This window comes from Argopecten irradians, chromosome 2 (genome assembly GCF_041381155.1).
Source record: "Argopecten irradians isolate NY chromosome 2, Ai_NY, whole genome shotgun sequence".
NCBI classification, from domain to species: Eukaryota; Metazoa; Mollusca; class Bivalvia; order Pectinida; family Pectinidae; genus Argopecten; species Argopecten irradians.
In genome coordinates this window covers 18,586,280-18,607,613 of record NC_091135.1, presented here as the reverse complement: position 1 = coordinate 18,607,613, position 21,334 = coordinate 18,586,280, and the positions used below count along the sequence as shown (strand labels likewise).

General features: G+C 39.3%; 1 protein-coding gene across 1 annotated transcript; it reads right to left on the bottom strand.

Annotated features, from left to right (window-relative positions):
• Nucleotides 1-764: 764 nt before the first annotated feature.
• On the bottom strand, nt 765-21,157 carry LOC138316481 (glutathione S-transferase LANCL1-like). The gene is made up of 8 exons (XM_069258175.1): nt 21,012-21,157; nt 19,185-19,302; nt 17,538-17,748; nt 14,468-14,612; nt 12,215-12,355; nt 4,292-4,332; nt 2,909-3,006; nt 765-2,583 (listed from the first exon to the last, which is right to left on the bottom strand). Exons 1-8 carry the CDS (start codon nt 21,087-21,089, stop codon nt 2,507-2,509), a joined length of 909 nt encoding a protein of 302 aa, XP_069114276.1. The 5' UTR covers nt 21,090-21,157; the 3' UTR covers nt 765-2,506.
• Between the last annotated feature and the right edge of the window lie 177 nt (nt 21,158-21,334).

Below are 21,334 nucleotides of genomic sequence, written 5' to 3'. Positions count from 1 at the left end.
TGCCGTTTGTGGCACAAAAACGTCGTATTTGTAGCTTCACATGTATACATGAAATCCTAATTTTCAAGTTTGTGCACAAAATAACATTAACGTATCGAAACTTTTTCACGAGCGCTTTCTTCACAGAATTTCATATGAAGAATGACCGCAAAATTCTATCGGACCTTCGGTTTATCTCTTTGTCCCGTTTGTTGGTGGCATTCCTAAATCGATTGGGGACTGAATCTATATTGATGTCCCTCGAAATGTTATTGTGGACGTGGGATAAAGAATCATCATCATAAACCCGAGTAATGTAGCCTTAATTAGGGGTTTAATTTGTGTGTCAATACAGTGGTATAATGAGGCAATGATACCAGGCGTAAACCCAGGAGAAATCAGATTATATAGACCATCATTAGACCCATACTCGAACCAGCGGAACAGCTGCTAATGGGACGATATGTCCTGAAATGTGAAAATGACCAATTATTCTGGCTCTTTGGTATCCGGAAAGGTAGATATAAAATCGGGTTGTACAAAAGACAAGAGGTCACATGGAAATAAAAATACAGCACTTATTGAAAAACATAAACAGATGAAAAAATGAAAGATAAAAGTCACTGAGAAGATAACGCAGAATTCGTTTAACGAGTCCATTAACACCAAAGGCATTTAATTCAAGCATCATCGATCCCTTAAAACTGTAACATTCTATATAGCAGGCACTAAACCTAGAACAACACAATCATCATTTGACACAACAGACAATAAGGTCGTCAATATATTTCAAAAACTTTTTATTGTTGAGTATTCATATTACGAAGCAATTTTTGTATCCGGTAAAATGTGTTTATGTTGCTCTCAACTAAATATAGAAAAGGGTATTTATTCCATGTACAAATATTCTTGTGAAACATCCTAGGACCTTTAACCTGTGCTTAGAAATTAAACTGACATTACACATGGGGGAGAATCTGCCAAACAACAAGACCCTTAACAAAGATTAAAACTTGATATTTGCTCTGACGAGGTTTGGTTTTTAATTACAGACAAATATTCAGTGTTAAAGTATGTCAGTTGGTGTGTAGAAAGTATGATATTATCCATGCAATAGCAAAAGTTAGAAACGGTCAATGTATCTAACTTTAATCAACAACGTAAAAAATTGCTTATTTTTCTGAAAATAACTGCTAGTGAATAAATTGTTTCGTTTTGCTCAGCGCAATATAAATAATGTAATTTTTTATCATTGACATCACTTTTCCATTGGCTTAGTATTATAAAGCCATATACATGTAATAATATATTGGTAGATACTTTCAAAATATACAGAACAGCCTATATGATGATGACAACATGGCTAATCTCAATACATTTTATCGACTCAACAATCAATTGCACATATTTTGTAATGTCATTTGTGTCCATAAGTAAGTAACATGCTAATTATGCTATTATGAAAAATTTACGGTGGGCTGCACCCATACATATATTTATCACATAATCCGCCAGATATCCAGTGATATCGTCCGTGTAATATTTTTGCGTATGTCACTAGTGTAATATGACCTAAAGCGATTCTCTATGGCTGGAAATTCATTATGACGTCAGACAGAAACAAAAATAATGACGTCAGGAAAAATGACGTGACGTCAGGATTACGAGGCCGGCGTGACAAAATGGCGGCCTCTGCTAGATTTTTTAAATACATTTTGACGTGAAATTCTTTGTTATGTAGGTATTTGTAGTTAGCTGATAAAAAGTATCTTAAATTTGTGTTCATTTCATATGAGAGTTTAAGAAACTCGTCTCGAAGTTTTAATTTTTGCTCACCAAGGCTCGCAAAAATAAAGATTCTTAGACTCGTTTCATAAAAAATCATATGAAATGAACACTCATGTAAGATCCTATATTTATCACATGTTCCATTTCATATCCAGTAATTTCGCCTGTGTAATATTTTGCAAATGTCACTAGCGTAATATGACCAGGCGCGATTTCCATTGGCTTGAAATACATTGTGACGTCATGAGAGAAACAATAAAATGACGTCAGGAAAAATGACGGCGGGACAAAATGGCGTCATATGATGAATTTTCGGATTACATTCTGACACGAGATTCTTCAAAATGTAGGTTGTTGTAGTTAAGTGATAAAATTATCATAAATTCGTGTTCATTTCATATGAGATTTTATGAAACTCGTCTTGAAGTTTTAATTGTTACTCGCCAAGGCTTGCAGATACAAAAGCTTATTTCATAAAATTTCGAATGAAATGAACAATCATTTAAGATCCTCTATATATATTATGCACACATATTAGATTAAAACAGTAGAAATACACGTATATTATTATTTCAAATCAAAATAATTCATTGACAATTTAACGTCATATGTCAATATCAAATACAAAAACAGACAACAGTACATTTGGTATACACATTCAAAGAAAATGCCATCACTACTCAGTTCCATGAGAAAGAAAACCCTATATGTTTAAAAATACAAAAATACACTGGGAAGACTACAGTTCAAATGCCGGGAAATGAGATTTGGAAGGATCCAGTATGTCAATTAGGAAATAGATTGTACCAGCCATACCTGGAAAATAAGGGATTACGTAAGTAACAAATAAAGAACGGCTGAAACTGTAAAACAGTTTAAAAAGTGAAAGCAATACAGAATAATTTCGCAAATATGCGTGATATTTATGTCATGAAATCAGCTAAGGTAATAATACAAAGGTCAATATTCAACTTATTTTCCAATGGCTAACTTCTGGTTAAAAAAGATTAGTATATCGATTGAAGCACTATTGCATTTACGACACTGTGTTTTGAGACAACATTAAAATGCATGATATCTCAACCTATCAGGCCAGTATGACACAGTTTGACCTGTGTTTTCATATCAATATATAATTTACCTTCGAATAATGAGAACGGAGTGTCTGGTGTTCGACAGCCATGTTTACCATAGTCACCGCACCACTGTGCAAACTGTAAATATAAGTATTGACGATACCTTGGTTACATCGCAAAATTAATTGATTTCTACCCGATTCAATTCCGTTTCATTTTTTTCCCTAAATATTTTCCTCAAACAACTATATTCAAAGGTAGGTTTCGCCCAACCAAATAAACCTTTTTTTGTAAAATCCAATAAACGGAAGAAAAGATGAAAAAACATTTTAACAAGAGATCCCAGAGGGATCTTGGCGCCCACCAAAGAATGATCTATATCAAACAAAGGAAAGATGGATCTTTTCTCTACTTTTTAAACTTTTTCAAACATACTACATATAAAATTTGAGACAGATCGCTTCAGTACCTTTTGAGAAATAGCGGTAACAAACTTCATCTATCAAAATCCAAGATGACTCCTTGGCGGCCATCTTGTTGATCAATCGGTCCCAAATCACAATATTCCTAGAGGAACCTACATATGAAATTTGAGAAAGATCCATTCAATACTTTCTGAGAAATAGCGATAACAAACTTTGAATATAAAAATCCAAGATGGCTGCCTGGCAGCAATTTTGTTGACCGATCGGTCCCAAATCACAATATGCACAACTAGGGCCCTAGGGGAACCTACATATGAATTTTGAGACAGATCCCTTCAGTACTTTCTGAGAAATAGCGATAACAAACTTTGAATAACAAAATCCAAGATGGCTGCCTGGCGGCCATCTTGTTGACCGATCGGTCCCAAAATGCAATATGCATAACTAGGTCCCTAGGGGAACCTACATATGAAATTTGAGACAGATCCCTTCAGTACTATCTGAGAAATAGCCATAACAAACTTTAACTATCAAAATCCAAGATGGCGGCCTGGCGGCCATCTTGTTCACCGATTGGTCCAAAAATGCAATATACACAACAAGGGCCCTAGGGAAACCCACATATTAAATTTGAGAAAGATCCCTTCAAATCACTTTTGAGAGAAATAGGGATATCAAACCTTAACTATCAAAATCCAAGATGGCCGCCTGGCGGCCATCTTGTTTTTCCGATCAGACTCAAAATCTGTATGGCACAAAAAGGGACCAAGGGTAACCTCCATGTGAAGTTTGAACAAAATTCCTTCAGTAGTTCTCAAGAAATATCGATAACAAACTTCAACTGACAAAATCAAAGATGGCTGCCTGGCGGCCATCTTGTTTTTCCGATCAGCCTCAAAATCTGAATGGCACAACTAGGGACCAAGGGTAACATCCATGTGAAGTTTGAACAAAATCCCTTCAGTAGTTCTCAAGAAATATCGATAACAAACTTCAACTGCCAAAATCAAAGATAGCTGCGGCCATCTTATTTTTCCGATCAGTTTTCCTGTTGGGTCTGGAACCTTGAAGTAGAACAGCAAGGTCAAAATGTTGTGGGCTTCAAGCAGTTAGCAAAAACACATTCAATAAAGTGATTTTATAGCAAATATAGTCTTTGTGGTGTCTTCTGATAACCGTATGAACTAAGACAGATCGTAATCTATCACTGTAAATATTACGGTAAACAGATATATTTCTGTGTTGAAACTTCTAAACCGGGGAGATACAAGCGAATACCATTGTATGCAATCTCTACGAAAGGCATCCACCATAAACAAGGTACGAACAATAAGGATATCATACATGTCTGATCTCACCCTACGTCGCTGTAACGTAGAAACCATGAGAAAAGTACTGTTTAGGATATTATAAACTACTATCGGGAGTGCATGAATGAAAACATGTTTCATTGACAAACAGAAGTTATAGAAAAATTAATAAATTTGTTCACCTATGATTGTAAATCAACAATATAAATACTTCTATAAAAAGATGCCATAAAACGATAATGTTTTTCATTTCACATCAGCAAGTTATACTTGAGCAAAGTAAAATTATTCAGATGAATTCCATACACATAAATACACACGTAGCTGAGTTAGCCTACAGAACATTCAACAAACTTGGTAACAAAAGATGTCGAAATATTATCAAGCTGATGCCACATTTGGCAAAATAGTAAGTTCTGAAGAACATGGCATCCATGTATACATAAGAAAAGGAAGAAACAGTTCCAGCCTAAAAGAAGGGCTACAAATAAGGTTAGACGCAGATCTTGTACTAGAGTTTCTGTGGATATACAGGTACTAAATAGTTTCTGTAAGTGTAGTGTCTTCTGTGATCAACACTTTATTACCAGTGCCCTTCGTTTGTGTAGTATCTTCTGATGATCAACACTCTCTTGTTTCTGCTCTTGCATTGAGTTGTTGTATTCTGATGATAAACGTTTTCTTGTCTCTGCCCTTCATTGAGTTGAATCTTTAAATGATAAACGTTTTCTTGTCTCTGCCCTTTGTTGTGTTGTATCTTCTGATGATAAACGTTTTCTTGTCTCTGCCCTTCGTTGTGTTGTATCTTCTGATGATAAACGTTTTCTTGTCTCTGCCCTTCGTTGTGTTGTATCTTCTGATGATAAACGTTTTCTTGTCTCTGCCCTTCATTGAGTTAAATCTTTTAATGATAAACGTTTTCTTGTCTCTGCCTTCATTGAGTTGTATCTTCTGATGATAAACGTTTTCTTGTCTCTGCCCTTCGTTGTGTTGTATCTTCTGATGATAAACGTTTTCTTGTCTCTGCCCTTCGTTGTGTTGAATCTTTTAATGATAAACGTTTTTCTTGTCTCTGCCCTTTGTTGTGTTGTATCTTCTGATGAATAAACGTTTTCTTGTCTCTGCCTTCGTTGTGTTGAATCTTTTAATGATAAACGTTTTCTTGTCTCTGCCCTTCATTGTGTTGTATCTTCTGATGATAAACGTTTTCTTGTCTCTGCCCTTCGTTGAGTTGAATCTTTTAATGATGAAAACGTTTTCTTGTCTCTGCCATTCGTTGTGTTGTATCTTTTAATGATAAACGTTTTCTTGTCTCTGCCCTTCATTGAGTTGAATCTTTTAATGATAAACGTTTTCTTGTCTCTGCCCTTTGTTGTGTTTGTATCTTCTGATGATAAACGTTTTCTTGTCTCTGCCCTTCGTTGTGTTGTATCTTCTGATGATAAAACGTTTTCTTGTCTCTGCCCTTCATTGAGTTGTATCTTCTGATGATAAACGTTTTCTTGTCTCTGCCCTTCGTTGTGTTGAATCTTTTAATGATAAACGTTTTCTTGTCTCTGCCCTTCGTTGTGTTGTATCTTCTGATGATAAACGTTTTCTTGTCTCTGCCTTCGTTGTGTTGAATCTTTTAATGATAAACGTTTTCTTGTCTCTGCCCTTTGTTGTGTTGTATCTTCTGATGGATAAACGTTTTCTTTGTCTCTGCCTTCGTTGTGTTGAATCTTTTTAATGATAAACGTTTTCTTGTCTCTGCCCTTCATTGTGTTGTATCTTCTGATGATAAACGTTTTCTTGTCTCTGCCCTTCGTTGAGTTGAATCTTTTAATGATAAAACAGTTTTCTTGTCTCTGCCCTTCGTTGTGTTGTATCTTCTGATGATAAACGTTTTCTTGTCTCTGCCCTTCATTGAGTTGAATCTTTTAATGATAAACGTTTTCTTGTCTCTGCCCTTCGTTGTGTTGTATCTTCTGATGATAAACGTTTTCTTGTCTCTGCCCTTCGTTGTGTAGTATCTTCTGATGATAAACGTTTTCTTGTCTCTGCCTCTTCATTGAGTTGTATCTTCTGATGATCAACACTTTCTTGTCTCTGCCCTTTGTTGTGTTGTATCTTCTGATGATAAACGTTTTCTTGTCTCTGCCTTCGTTGTGTTGTATCTTCTGATGATAAACGTTTTCTTGTCTCTGCCCTTCATTGAGTTGTATCTTCTGATGATAAACACTTTTCTTGTCTCTGCCCTTCATTGAGTTGAAATCTTTTAATGATAAACGTTTTCTTGTCTCTGCCCTTCGTTGTGTTGTATCTTCTGATGATCAAACGTTTTCTTGTCTCTGCCCTTCATTGAGTTGAATCTTTTAATGATAAACGTTTTCTTGTCTCTGCCCTTCGTTGTGTTGTATCTTCTGATGATCAAACACTTTTCTTGTCTCTGCCTTCGTTGTGTTGTATCTTCTGATGATAAACGTTTTCTTGTCTCTGCCCTTCGTTGTGGTGTATCTTCTGATGATAAACGTTTTCTTGTCTCTGCCCTTCGTTGTGTTGTATCTTCTGATGATAAACGTTTTCTTGTCTCTGCCTTCGTTGTGTTGTATCTTCTGATGATAAACGTTTTCTTGTCTCTGCCCTTCGTTGTGTTGTATCTTCTGATGATAAACGTTTTCTTGTCTCTGCCCTTCATTGTGTTGTATCTTCTGATGATAAACGTTTTCTTGTCTCTGCCCTTCGTTGAGTTTGTATCTTCTGATAATAAACGTTTTCTTGTCTCTGCCCTTCGTGAGTGTTGTATCTTCTGATGATAAACGTTTTCTTGTCTCTGCCCTTCATTGAGTTGTATCTTCTGATGATAAACGTTTTCTTGTCTCTGCCCTTCGTTGTGTTGTATCTTCTGATGATAAACGTTTTCTTGTCTCTGCCCTTCATTGAGTTAAATCTTTTAATGATAAACGTTTTCTTGTCTCTGCCCTTCGTTGTGTTGTATCTTCTGATGATAAACGTTTTCTTGTCTCTGCCCTTCATTGAGTTGTATCTTTTAATGATAAACGTTTTCTTGTCTCTGCCCTTCGTTGTGTTGTATCTTCTGATGATAAACGTTTTCTTGTCTCTGCCCTTCATTGAGTTAAATCTTTAAATGATAAACGTTTTCTTGTCTCTGCCCTTCGTTGTGTTGTATCTTCTGATGATAAACGTTTTCTTGTCTCTGCCTTCGTTGTGTTGTATCTTCTGATGATAAACGTTTTCTTGTCTCTGCCCTTCATTGTGTTGTATCTTCTGATGATAAACGTTTTCTTGTCTCTGCCCTTCGTTGTGTTGTATCTTCTGATGATAAACGTTTTCTTGTCTCTGCCCTTCATTGTGTTGTATCTTCTGATGATAAACGTTTTCTTGTCTCTGCCTTCGTTGTGTAGTATCTTCTGATGATAAACGTTTTCTTGTCTCTGCCTTGTGTAGTATCTTCTGATGATAAACGTTTTCTTGTCTCTGCTCCTTCGTTGAGTTGAATCTTTGAATGAGATAAACGTTTTCTTGTCTCTGCCATTCGTTGTGTTGTATCTTTTAATGATAAACGTTTTCTTGTCTCTGCCCTTCATTGAGTGAATCTTTTTAATGATAAACGTTTTCTGATGTCTTGCCCTTCGTTGTGTTGTATCTTTGATTGGATAACGTTTTTCTTGTCTCTGCCCTTCGTTGTGTAGTAACTTTCTGATGATAAACGTTTTCTTGTCTCTGCCCTTCGTTGAGTTGTATCTTCTGATGATCAAACGTTTTCTTGTCTCTGCCCCTTTGTTGTGTTGTATCTTTGATGACAAAAACGTTTTCTTGTCTCTGCCCTTCGTTGTGTTGTATCTTCTGATGATAAAACGTTTTCTTGTCTCTGCCCTTCATTTGTAGTTGTATCTTCTGATGATAAACACTTTCTTGTCCTCTGCCCTTCATTGAGTTGAATCTTTTTAATGATAAAACGTTTTCTTGTCTCTGCCCGTTCGTTGTGTTGTATCTTCTGATGATCCAACACTTTCTTGTCTCTGCCCTTCATTGAGTTGTATCTTTTAATGATAAAACGTTTTCTTGTCTCTGCCCTTCGTTGTGTTGTATTGCTTCTGATTGATCAACACTTTCTTGTCTCTGCCTTCGTTGTGTTGTATCTTCTGATGATTAAACGTTTTCTTGTCTCTGCCTCTTCGTTGTGTGTATCTTCTGATGATCAACCACTTCTGTCTCTGCCTTCGTTGTATTGTATCTTCTGATGATTTCTTGTCTCTGAGGTGATCTTCTGTGTTAAAAACGTTTTCTTGTCTCTGCCTTCGTTGTGTTGTATCTCTGATGATGATAAACGTTTTCTTGTCTCTGCCTTCGTTGTGTTGTATCTTCTGGATGATAAACGTTTTCTTGTGTCTCTTATGCCCTTTCGTTGTGTTGTATCTTCTGATGATAAACGTTTTCTTGTCTCTGCCCATTTGTGTGTGTAGTATCTTCTGATGATCTTGTCTCTGCCTTCGTTGTGTTGTACGTTTTCTTGTCTCTGCCCTTCGTTGTGTTGTATCTTCTGATGATAAACGTTTTCTTGTCTCTGCCCTTCATTGTGTAGTATCTTCTGAATTATCAACACTTTCTTGTCTCTGCATTCGTTGTGTTGTTATCTTCTGATGATAAACGTTTTCTTGTCTCTGCCCTTCGTTGTGTTGTATCTTCTGATGATAAACATTTTCTTGTCTCTGCCCTTCGTTGTGTAGTATCTTCTGATGATCAACGTTTTCTTGTCTCTGCCTTCGTTGTGTGTTGTATCTTCAAGAACTTGAGAAGAAGTTTAAAATGTGTTTTCAAGATGGCGGCTGTGGCGGCCATCTTGGATTTCGGATCGACCCGAAAAATAACAACACTTTGTCGGGACCACGTCAGGATCATTTCATGCAAGTTTCAGCCAAATCGCACCGGTAGAACTTGAGAAGAAGTTCAAAATGTGTTTTCAAGATGGCGCCTGTGGCGGCCATCTTGGATTTCGGATCGACCCGAAAAATAACAACACTTTGTCGGGACCATGTCAGGATCATTTCATGCAAGTTTCAGCCAAATCGCACCGGTAGAACTTGAGAAGAAGTTTAAAATGTGTTTTCAAGATGGCGGCTGTGGCGGCCATCTTGGATTTCGGATCGACCCGAAAAATAACAACACTTTGTCGGGACCATGTCAGGATCATTTCATGCAAGTTTCAGCCAAATCGCACCGGTAGAACTTGAGAAGAAGTTCAAAATGTGTTTTCAAGATGGCGCCTGTGGCGGGCCATCTTGGATTTCGGATCGACCCGAAAAATAACAACACTTTGTCGGGACCATGTCAGGATCATTTCATGCAAGTTTCAGCCAAATCGCACCGGTAGAACTTGAGAAGAAGTTTAAAAATGTGTTTTCAAGATGGCGGCTGTGGCGGCCATCTTGGATTTCGGATCGACCCGAAAAATAACAACACTTTGTCGGGACCATCTCAGGATCATTTCAGGTAAGTTTCAGCTCAATCCCACTGGTCAAACTTGAGAAGAAGTTCAAAATGTGAAAAGTTAACGCACGGCGGACGGCGCACGGCGGACGGCGCACGGCGCACGGCGGACGGCGCACGACGACGGACGAAACATGATGACTATAGGTCATCCTGACCCTTCGGGTCAGATGACCTAAAAATCAAAATTGGTAGTTCTAGTTTTGTCAGGCATTGTTCATTATCTAGATAGTAGCCCGTCGCCAAACATTTTATATTATCTTTATATATTTTTCCCTAAGTGTTGACAGACATATTGAATATGTGGATCGATAAGGGCTCTATGTTTGCTGTGTATTTTTATATTCAGACAGATGAAAGTTTTTGTCATAAGCACTGCAATCTTGTTCGGCTTGATTGAGTATCTCTGCCAGACTAAAGGCTACCTGCATCAGTATGTTGAGTATCTCTGCCAGACTAAAGGCTTACCTGTATCAGTATGTTGAGTATCCCTGCCAGACTAAAAGCTTACCTGCATCAGTATGTTGAGTATCCCTGCCAGACTAAAAGCTTACCTGCATCAGTATGTTGAGTATCCCTGCCAGACTAAAAGCTTACCTGCATCAGTATGTTGAGTATCCCTGCCAGACTAAAGGCTTACCTGCATCAGTATGTTGAGTATCCCTGCCAGACTAAAAGCTTACCTGCATCAGTATGTTGAGTATCTCTGCCAGACTAAAAGCTTACCTGCATCAGTATGTTGAGTATCCCTGCCAGACGAAAAGCTTACCTGCATCAGGATGTTGAGTATCTCTGCCAGACTAAAAGCTTACCTGCATCAATATGTTGGGTATCTCTGCCAGACTAAAAGCTTACCTGCATCAGTATGTTGAGTATCTCTGCCAGACTAAAAGCTTACCTGCATCAGTATGTTGAGTATCCCTGCCAGACTAAAAGCATACCTGCATCAGTATGTTGAGTATCTCTGCCAGACTAAAAGCTTACCTGCATCAGTATGTTGAGTATCCTTGCCAGACTAAAAGCTTACCTGCATCAGTATGTTGAGTATCTCTGCCAGACTAAAAGCTTACCTGCATCAGTATGTTGAGTATCTCTGCCAGACTAAAAGCTTACCTGCATCAGTATGTTGAGTATCCCTGCCAGACTAAAAAGCTTACCTGCATCAGTATGTTGAGTACCCTTGCCAGACTAAAAGCTTACCTGCATCAGTATGTTGAGTATCTCTGCCAGACTAAAAGCTTACCTGCATCAATATGTTGGGTATCTCTGCCAGACTAAAAGCTTACCTGCATCAGTATGTTGAGTATCTCTGCCAGACTAAAAGCTTACCTGCATCAGTATGTTGAGTATCCCTGCCAGACTAAAAGCTTACCTGCATCAGTATGTTGAGTATCTCTGCCAGACTAAAAGCTTACCTGCATCAGTATGTTGAGTATCCTTGCCAGACTAAAAGCTTACCTGCATCAGTATGTTGAGTATCTCTGCCAGACTAAAAGCTTACCTGCATCAGTATGTTGAGTATCTCTGCCAGACTAAAAGCTTACCTGCATCAATATGTTGGGTATCTCTGCCAGACTAAAAGCTTACCTGCATCAGTATGTTGAGTATCTCTGCCAGACTAAAAGCTTACCTGCATCAGTATGTTGAGTATCCCTGCCAGACTAAAAGCATACCTGCATCAGTATGTTGAGTATCTCTGCCAGACTAAAAGCTTACCTGCATCAGTATGTTGAGTATCCTTGCCAGACTAAAAGCTTACCTGCATCAGTATGTTGAGTATCCCTGCCAGACTAAAAGCTTACCTGCATCAGTATGTTGAGTATCTCTGCCAGACTAAAAGCTTACCTGCATCAGTATGTTGAGTATCCCTGCCAGACTAAAAGCTTACCTGCATCAGTATGTTGAGTATCCTTGCCAGACTAAAAGCTTACCTGCATCAGTATGTTGAATATCTCTGCCAGACTAAAAGCTTACCTGCATCAGTATGTTGAGTATCTCTGCCAGACTAAAAGCTTACCTGCATCAGTATGTTGAGTATCCCTGCCAGACTAAAAGCTTACCTGCATCAGTATGTTGAGTATCTCTGCCAGACTAAAAGCTTACCTGCATCAGTATGTTGAGTATCCTTGCCAGACTAAAAGCTTACCTGCATCAGTATGTTGAGTATCCCTGCCAGACCGTGAGCTGCCCCCAGGTAGTATCTGTCATGCCATCGGTACATTAATGGGTGACTGAATCCCTCCTCCCTCGACAAACCTCGTCCTCTGTCTATCACTGACTGGAAAACCTGATAAAAAACAATTTATATAATTTATGACTGGTTTTGTTGTCCCTTAACATATACTTGATCTACTTGGTTTAAACAGAATCAGATGGTAATCACTGATCATGTGATGTATGTCCTGTATACCACTGTTAATCATGATCATGTGATGTATGTCCTGTATACCACTGTTAATCACTGATCATGTGATGTATGTCCTATATACCACTGTTAATCACTGATCATGTGATGTATGTCCTATATACCACTGTTAATCACTGATCATGTGATGTATGTCCTATATACCACTGTTAATCACTGATCATGTGATGTATGTCCTATATACCACTGTTAATCACTGATCATGTGATGTATGTCCTATATACCACTGTTAATTACTGATCATGTGATGTATGTCCTGTATACCACTGTTAATCACTGATCATGTGATGTATGTCCTATATACCACTGTTAATTACTGATCATGTGATGTATGTCCTGTATACCACTGTTAATCACTGATCATGTGATGTATGTCCTATATACCACTGTTAATCACTGATCATGTGATGTATGTCCTGTATACCACTGTTAATCACTGATCATGTGATGTATGTCCTATATACCACTGTTATTTACTGATCATGTGATGTATGTCCTGTATACCATGTTATCACTGATCTGTTAATCACTGATCACTGATCATGTGATGTATGTCCTATATACCACTGTTAATTACTGATCATGTGATGTATGTCCTGTATACCACTGTTAATCACTGATCATGTGATGTATGTCCTATATACCACTGTTAATCACTGATCATGTGATGTATGTCCTGTATACCACTGTTAATTACATACTGATCATGTGATGTATGTCCTGTATACCACTGTTAATCACTGATCATGTGATGTATGTCCTGTATACCACTGTTAATCACTGATCATGTGATGTATGTCCTATATACCACTGTTATTTACTGATCATGTGATGTATGTCCTGTATACCACTGTTAATTACTGATCATGTGATGTATGTCCTGTATACCACTGTTAATCACTGATCATGTGATGTATGTCCTGTATACCACTGTTAATCACTGATCATGTGATGTATGTCCTGTATACCACTGTTAATCACTGATCATGTGATGTATGTCCTATATACCACTGTGTCAGGCTACTGATCATGTGATGTATGTCCTGTATATCACTGTCAATCACTGATCATGTGATGTATGTCCTATATACCACTGTCAATCACTGATCATGTGATGTATGTCCTATATACCACTGTTAATCACTGATCATGTGATGTATGTCCTGTATACCACTGTTAATCACTGATCATGTGATGTATGTCCTGTATACCACTGTTAATCACTGATCATGTGATGTATGTCCTGTATACCACTGTTAATCACTGATCATGTGATGTATGTCCTGTATACCACTGTTAATCACTGATCATGTGATGTATGTCCTATATATCACTGTTAATTACTGATCATGTGATGTATGTCCTGTATATCACTGTTAATCACTGATCATGTGATGTATGTCCTGTATACCACTGTTAATCACTGATCATGTGATGTATGTCCTATATACCACTGTTAATTACTGATCATGTGATGTATGTCATATATACCATTGTTAATCACTGATCATGTGATGTATGTCCTATATACCACTAACTCATATACCACTACCTCAGGCTGCTGCTCTTCAATGTAAACCATCAAGCTGGATTCCAACTGAATAAAACTGGAAGTCACATGTACCGTTTAGATACATAACACACTGTCTCCAAATGCTACATTACATCCTTATTAAAGTTCCATTTGCAGATGAACACTTTGAATGAGTAATACTTTTATCAAGGTCTTGTTATGTAAATTGCAAATCAGCAATAAAGTTGATTAAGCCGGGAACGCTTAGTCCTTAGCAATGCATGTTTTGTTCTATATTTTATCTCAGTTTTCCTAATTTAACAGATCATATTTGGATTGCACTTCAGTTTAATGATGATACTTATTTACAATGTACTAAGGACAACTGAAAAATATAAATTTAACAAGCCATTACAGAAATTAGTCCCTGCAAATCAGTCTTTTTCCTTTTATGATCTTACTTTGTATATGACAGAGTTATCTATCTTTTCATCTCCTAGGTGGCGTTGAACAAAGAGGAGAGCAAACAGGTAACCAGAACGACCAAACAGGATTTCATCAGGAAGATTACGGTCAGAGCAAACATCTTCATGCATGGCCTCCAACCTACAAAATGTACAAACATATAAGGTGTAACATTTCAAATGGTCGTCATACACATAAAGGTATCTAGATGCTGTCACCGAACACGTTGTTATACATCAAAATCGGTGACATCAACAGCAATGTACACTGTAGTTACACCGTAAGTACTAATGACGTCATATAATTGACTAATATGTGTATGCTGTCATACACCCCTTGTGTAGGAAAAAGTTTTCTCCCATACTTGACAAGGTTATTCCGCAGTTCCTAGGTATAAATAACTCTATGCGGAGACCACCATCAACCACGTCATTAATTTTGATGCATTGCTATATCCCTGCGATGTTGAGGCTATTAAAATAATTCTTAACAGCTGAATTTATCTTTAAGGTATAAAAGAAAAAATATATCAAATCTCTTGAAAGAAATTGGTTGGTAAAGAAGGATCAATGATGGTGAGGCAAGGAGGGATCAGGGGTGGTGAGGCAAGGAGGGATCAGGGGTGGTTAGGCAAAGAGGGATCAGGGGTGGTGAGGCAAAGAGAGATCAGAGGTGTTGAGGCAAGAAGGGATCAGAGGTGTTGAGGCAAAGAGGGATCAAGGGTGGTGAGGCAAAGAGGGATCAGGGGTGGTGAGGCAAGGAGGGATCAGGGGTGGTGAGCCAAAGAGGGATCAGGGGTGGTGAGGCAAAGATGAGTCAAGGGTGGTGAGGCAAAGAGGGATCAGAGGTGGTGAGGCAAAGAGGGATCAGAGGTGTTGAGGCAAGGAGGGATCAGGGGTGGTGAGGCAAAAAGGGATCAGGGGTGGTGGGGCAAAGATGAGTCAAGGTTGGTGAGGCAAAGAGGGATCAGGGGTGGTGAGGCAAAGAGGGATCAGAGGTGTTGAGGCAAAGAGGGATCAGGGGTAGTGGGGCAAAGAGGGATCAGGGGTGGTGAGGCAAAGAGGGATCAGAGGTGTTGAGGCAAAGAGGGATCAGGGGTGGTGAGCCAAAGAGGGATCAGGGGTGGTGAGGCAAAGAGGGATCAGAGGTGTTGAGGCAAAGAGGGATCAGGGGTGGTGAGGCAAGGAGGGATCAGGGGTGGTGAGCCAAAGAGGGATCAGGGGTGGTGAGGCAAAGATGAGTCAAGGGTGGTGAGGCAAAGAGGGATCAGAGGTGGTGAGGCAAAGAGGGATCAGAGGTGTTGAGGCAAGGAGGGATCAGGGGTGGTGAGGCAAAAAGGGATCAGGGGTGGTGGGGCAAAGATGAGTCAAGGTTGGTGAGGCAAAGAGGGATCAGGGGTGGTGAGGCAAAGAGGGATCAGAGGTGTTGAGGCAAAGAGGGATCAGGGGTAGTGAGGCAAAGAGGGATCAGGGGTGGTGAGGCAAAGAGGGATCAGAGGTGTTGAGGCAAAGAGGGATCAGGGGTGGTGAGGCAAAGAGGGATCAGGGGTGGTGAGGCAAAGAGGGATCAGAGGTGTTGAGGCAAAGAGGGATCAGAGGTGTTGAGGCAAAGAGGGATCAGGGGTGGTGGGGCAAAGATGAGTCAAGGGTGGTGAGGCAAAGAGGGATCAGGGGTGGTGAGAGGCAAAGAGGGATCAGAGGTGTTGAGGCAAAGAGCGATCAGGGGTGGTGAGGCAAAGAGGGATCAGAGGTGTTGAGGCAAAGAGGGATCAGGGGTGGTGAGGCAAAAAGGGATCAATGTTGGTGAGGCAAATGGGGATCAGAGGTGTTGAGCCAATGGGGGATCAGGGGTGTTGAGGCAAAGAGGGATTAGGGGTGGTGAGGAAAAGAGGGATCAGAGGTGTTGAGGCAAAGAGGGATAAGGGGTGGTGAGGCAAAGATGAGTCACGGGTGGTGAGGCAATGGGGTTTCAGGGGTGGTGAGGCAAACGGGGAACATGGGCGGTGAGGCACAAAGAGGATCAAAGGTGGTGAGGCAATGTGGGATCAGATGTGAGGCAAAGAGGGATCAATGGTGGTGAGGCAAAGAGGGATCGAGGTGGTGCACTAATGGGGGATCATGGGTGAAGAGGCAAAGAGGGATCAGAGGTGGTGAGGCAAAGAGGGATCAGAGGTGTTGAGTCAAAGAGGGATCAGGGGTGGTGAGGCAATGGGGGATCAGGGGTGGTGAGACAAAGAGGGATTAGGGGTAGTGAGGCAATGTGGGATCAGGGGTGGTGAGGCAAAGAGGGATCAGAGGCTGTGAGGCAAAGATGAGTCAAGGGTGGTGAGGCAAAGAGGGATCAAGGGTTGTGAGGAAATGGGGGATCAGGGGTGGTGAGGCAAACGGGGAATAGGGGTGGTGAGGCACAAATAGGGATCAAGGGTGGTGAGGCAATAAGCGATCAGGGTTGGTGAGGCAAATGATGAACAGGGGTGGCGAGGCACAAATAGGGATCAAGGGTGGTGAGACAAAGAGAGATCAGAAGTGGTGAGGCAAAGAGGGATCAGGGGTGGTGAGGAAAAGAGGGATCAGGGGTGGTGAGACAAAGAGAGATCAGAAGCGGTGAGGCAAAGAGGGATCAGGGGTGGTGAGGAAAAGAGGGATCAAGGGTGGTGGTGAGGCAAAGAGGGATCAAGGGTGGTGAGGCAAAGAGGGATCAGAGGTGGTGAGGCAATGTGGGATCAGAGGTGGTGAGGCAAAGAGAGGTCAGAGGTGGTGAGGCAAAGAGGGGTCTGGGGTAGTGAGGCTATGGGGGATCAGGGGTGGTGAGGCAAAGAGGGATCAGGGGTAGTGAGGCAATGGGGGATCAGGGGTGGTGAGGCAAAGAGGGGTCAAGGGTGGTGAGGCAATGTGGGATCAGAGGTGGTGAGGCAAAGAGGGGTCAAGTGTGGTGAGGCAAAGAGGGATCAAGGTTGGTGAGGCAATGGGCGATCAGGGGTGGTGTTGCCCAGGGTTATCAAGGGCAGTGAAGGGATATATGTGTGTTTTACTTGGTATACAATGTAACATCTTCTATAAAAGTTACCTCTTAACCAGATCTTGTGCTTTATCAGCCTTGCCCATCTCACTACAAATCACAGCTCCCAGTGCCAGAGGGCCTGCATCCCCACATAGGAAGGTCACCCTCCGACCTTTGAGGTGTCGTAAATGATGTTTGATGTAGCCATATGCCTGACCAAGATATTTTGGGTCTTTTCCAAGTTTGTGGTACATGTGCCAATGGAGATATGCAATACCTTGAAGGAAAAGGTTAATTTTATCTTCTTTTTTTCATTTTTATTTCTGGCAAGGGTATGTTACATACTATAAAAAACAAACAATTTTAAACAAATTTTTTATAAAAGATACGTCAATCAAAATTATTAAGAGATATATTGGTTTTTCAATTATTACAGATTAATAGATGTATGTGTTCATTTAATACTTATCAAGATTGTAAAAGTACAGTCTTTAATACAGAATCCAACACAACAAAAGACAAAATGTCTAAAGTCCCATTCAGTATATCAAATATGGATCACACCAGCAAGTACATGTATGTAGAAAATAATAGGGCATAGTAACCTTGTAAACTTTGAAAACCTCGAACAAGTATTTAATCTTATTGTTCTCAAATATGTTGCCATCAGTCATACAACTGACATTTTAACTAGGCCACACATGCATTTAAAATGTTAGAAGTCTAGCACTAACAAACATGCTAACTACACCAGGTACCTAATGTCAATCTTATCCCCAGATAAAAATTACTTTACATCAACATTGAATTATTTACTGATTTGCCAATAAAAGACAATTATCAAACATTCTACCACTAAAACTTGAACTTGTAAGAAGTTATCATTTCTACAAAAGTGACAAGACATTACATTTTCCTTATTTATTACTTTAAAGATCCCAGCTAGCTTATAAAGTCATAATTCTTACAGTCACTAACACCTGATATTCTACTTGTCACTAACACCTGATATTCTACTTGTCACTAACACCTGATATTCTACTTGTCACTAACACCTGATATTCTACTTGTCACTAACACCTGATATTCTACTTGTCACTAACACCTGATATTCTACTTGTCACTAACACCTGATATTCTACTTGTCACTAACACCTGACTTGTCACTAACACCTGATATTCTACTTGTCACTAACACCTGATATTCTACTTGTCACTAACACCTGATATTCTACTTGTCACTAACACCTGATATTCTACTTGTCACTAACACCTGATATTCTATTTGTCACTAACACCTGATATTCTACTTGGGTAAGTTAATAGGTTAATCTATGTTATCTTGAAGGTAAGATAAATGAACTGTGCCATAAAAAAGGTGTCATATTTCCCTTATTTTTCACCTTCAGACTGCATAAAAAAAAATACTTTTTATCATATGACTTGGAGCTTTATAACTGGGTCCTTGGATGTATCAAAATTGAGTCACTCCATCTCATATGTGTATATTGTACATTAATGACATCTGCACTGAATATCAATAAAGGCTCTATATATCCCAGGTAACTAAGCCTCACTATGCGCACTCTATATATATGCAATATGTGTTTTTCAATATTTAGCAAACATGCCCTTTCAATCTTTTTATATACAGTACATGTACATCTGGTTCAAAAGACATCTCTTGAATCTAGCAAAGGGATTTAAACTTACCCCCAATGCCAGTGTACATGGAGTAGTTTGTATCTGTGTCGTCATTGAGGCCAGTGTACAATTTCTTTAGCAATCTGTCTATATGAGGTTGTAGCAGCTCTTCATGCCCAGCCAATAACTGTTGGTAAATAAAAGTATCCGTTAAGTGGACAACTGCATGTTTTTTCATTATTTATTTATAGAAGATATTAGAATTTATCATCAGCGTCAATTTAACAGTAAAAGTTTTGCTTTTGTGTAATTAATTTCTTTAATAATTATATTCGAAATAAAATTGTGCAATATTACTTAATACCACCAAGTCACTATTCCGTCTTTGCATATTACAGAGTTAGCTCCCTTGTGGGTAGGTATCGATTGTTACGTCATTATTTTGTGAGCGCAATTCGCGTTATTTTCTCCGAAACTTATGACCTTACGCTCGCAAACACACGACGTCACAATCAATACCTACCCGCAAGTGCAGATAACTCTGTAATATGCAAATTCGGAATACACATGTACATGTGTGTAACAGTAAGGAGAGAAGAAAATGTAGTGGCAAGACCTGGGTTCAAACCCTGGACCTCTGAAATCTAAAATTGTACCTGATCTCAATTCCATTATATTCTTCCCTCATTACTTCAAGTCTTTGCCCACAGAGACACCACAACTCAAAAGTGTGCATATCCCCCACTTAAGCTTACTCACAATGCTTGAAACAGAGGTTGGCAAGCTTGGCAATTTCGTAACAGCTAGGAGACAAGAAAATGTAGCGGCCACACTGTAACTCGAACCCGGCTAGAATCTCCGAACAATTATAACCGGGATGCTCTATTGACCGAGCTATACATGTGCGTATACCTAGTACCTGGTCACTATTGATCAACCTGCTACATTCCTCTTATCTTTCTCCTTGTCTTCGCCCTTGAATACACAACTCCCAAGTTCACATATTACATGTACTGTACATGTATGCTGCTGCATACATGAAGTTAATGCTTGTCAACCTGTTAGCCTGAGATACTCTGGCCCTGACACCAGACTTAGACAATTATGACAGATAGATGTCTGGTTTAGGGCCAGAGCGTACTGCTATATCAAACCGTTTGGTATCGAGCCAGGTCATCTCCAATTAAGACTACTTACAAAATATTACTAACGAGAATTGCCACATACCTTGGTCTTTTAAACAACCGAATAATTTATCTACTCATAGCCATCCATTTCTTCACGCATGCACATTCTATTGTGTCAACACAGTAGTTTCTTTTCCGCAATTTTAAATTTCCTTCTTCATCGTCACCATTTTCTCGTAGTATGCAAATCACCATTAATCTTAACAGATTACTATATTTGGGTAGATATAATAATAATATTAATTTGTTGAATAGACTAAGGTTAGTGGTGCTTCTCGGTGGTCAGTCTGAAATGGAGATGACCTGACCCGATACCAAACAGTGTTGGCTTATTCCACGTTTTGATATAGCAGTGCGCTCTGGCCCTAAACCAGACAGCTATATGTCATAATGTCTAAGCCTGCTGTCAGGGCCAGAGTATCTCAGGCTACTTGTATCAGGTAAGGAGAAAAAGTGGCGGATGGAGCGAGGTTTTAACTCCGGACCTCAAAACAATATTCAGATACTATACCGACTGGACCACCTGATCGCCGATGATCGCCCCAGCCAAAACTAGCCCAATGGACATTTTTTGGGGTTGTTTCCCTTCTTTAGTTGCAGGCACAAGTACGTTTTAGCTGTGTTGCAGATGGGAAAACACGGTTTTATCTCTCCTGTTGCAATGTCATCCTATTTGCAATAATAAATGTAAAACCATCATTAATATTACCTTTCCTCCTTCGCCGACAAGAGGTTTACCGTCATAAACGACAAATTTGTTTGCAAATGCTCTCCCATCAATGCTCATCCTCACGTTTTGTTTATGTCGGAACCGGAAATGGAATTTTATAACCAGGGTGGTTGATATAAATTTAAAATTTTATTTCATGCAAAAAGAAATGTGATAAAAAAATAATCATTAATTAAAATTTACCAATATATATTAATATTTTATTTAAATAACCATGAAATATGTTTTATTTTTATTTCAAGTCAATAAATCACAAATAAATAGGCAAATATGACAATCTATTTTATATATTGTTCCGCTTT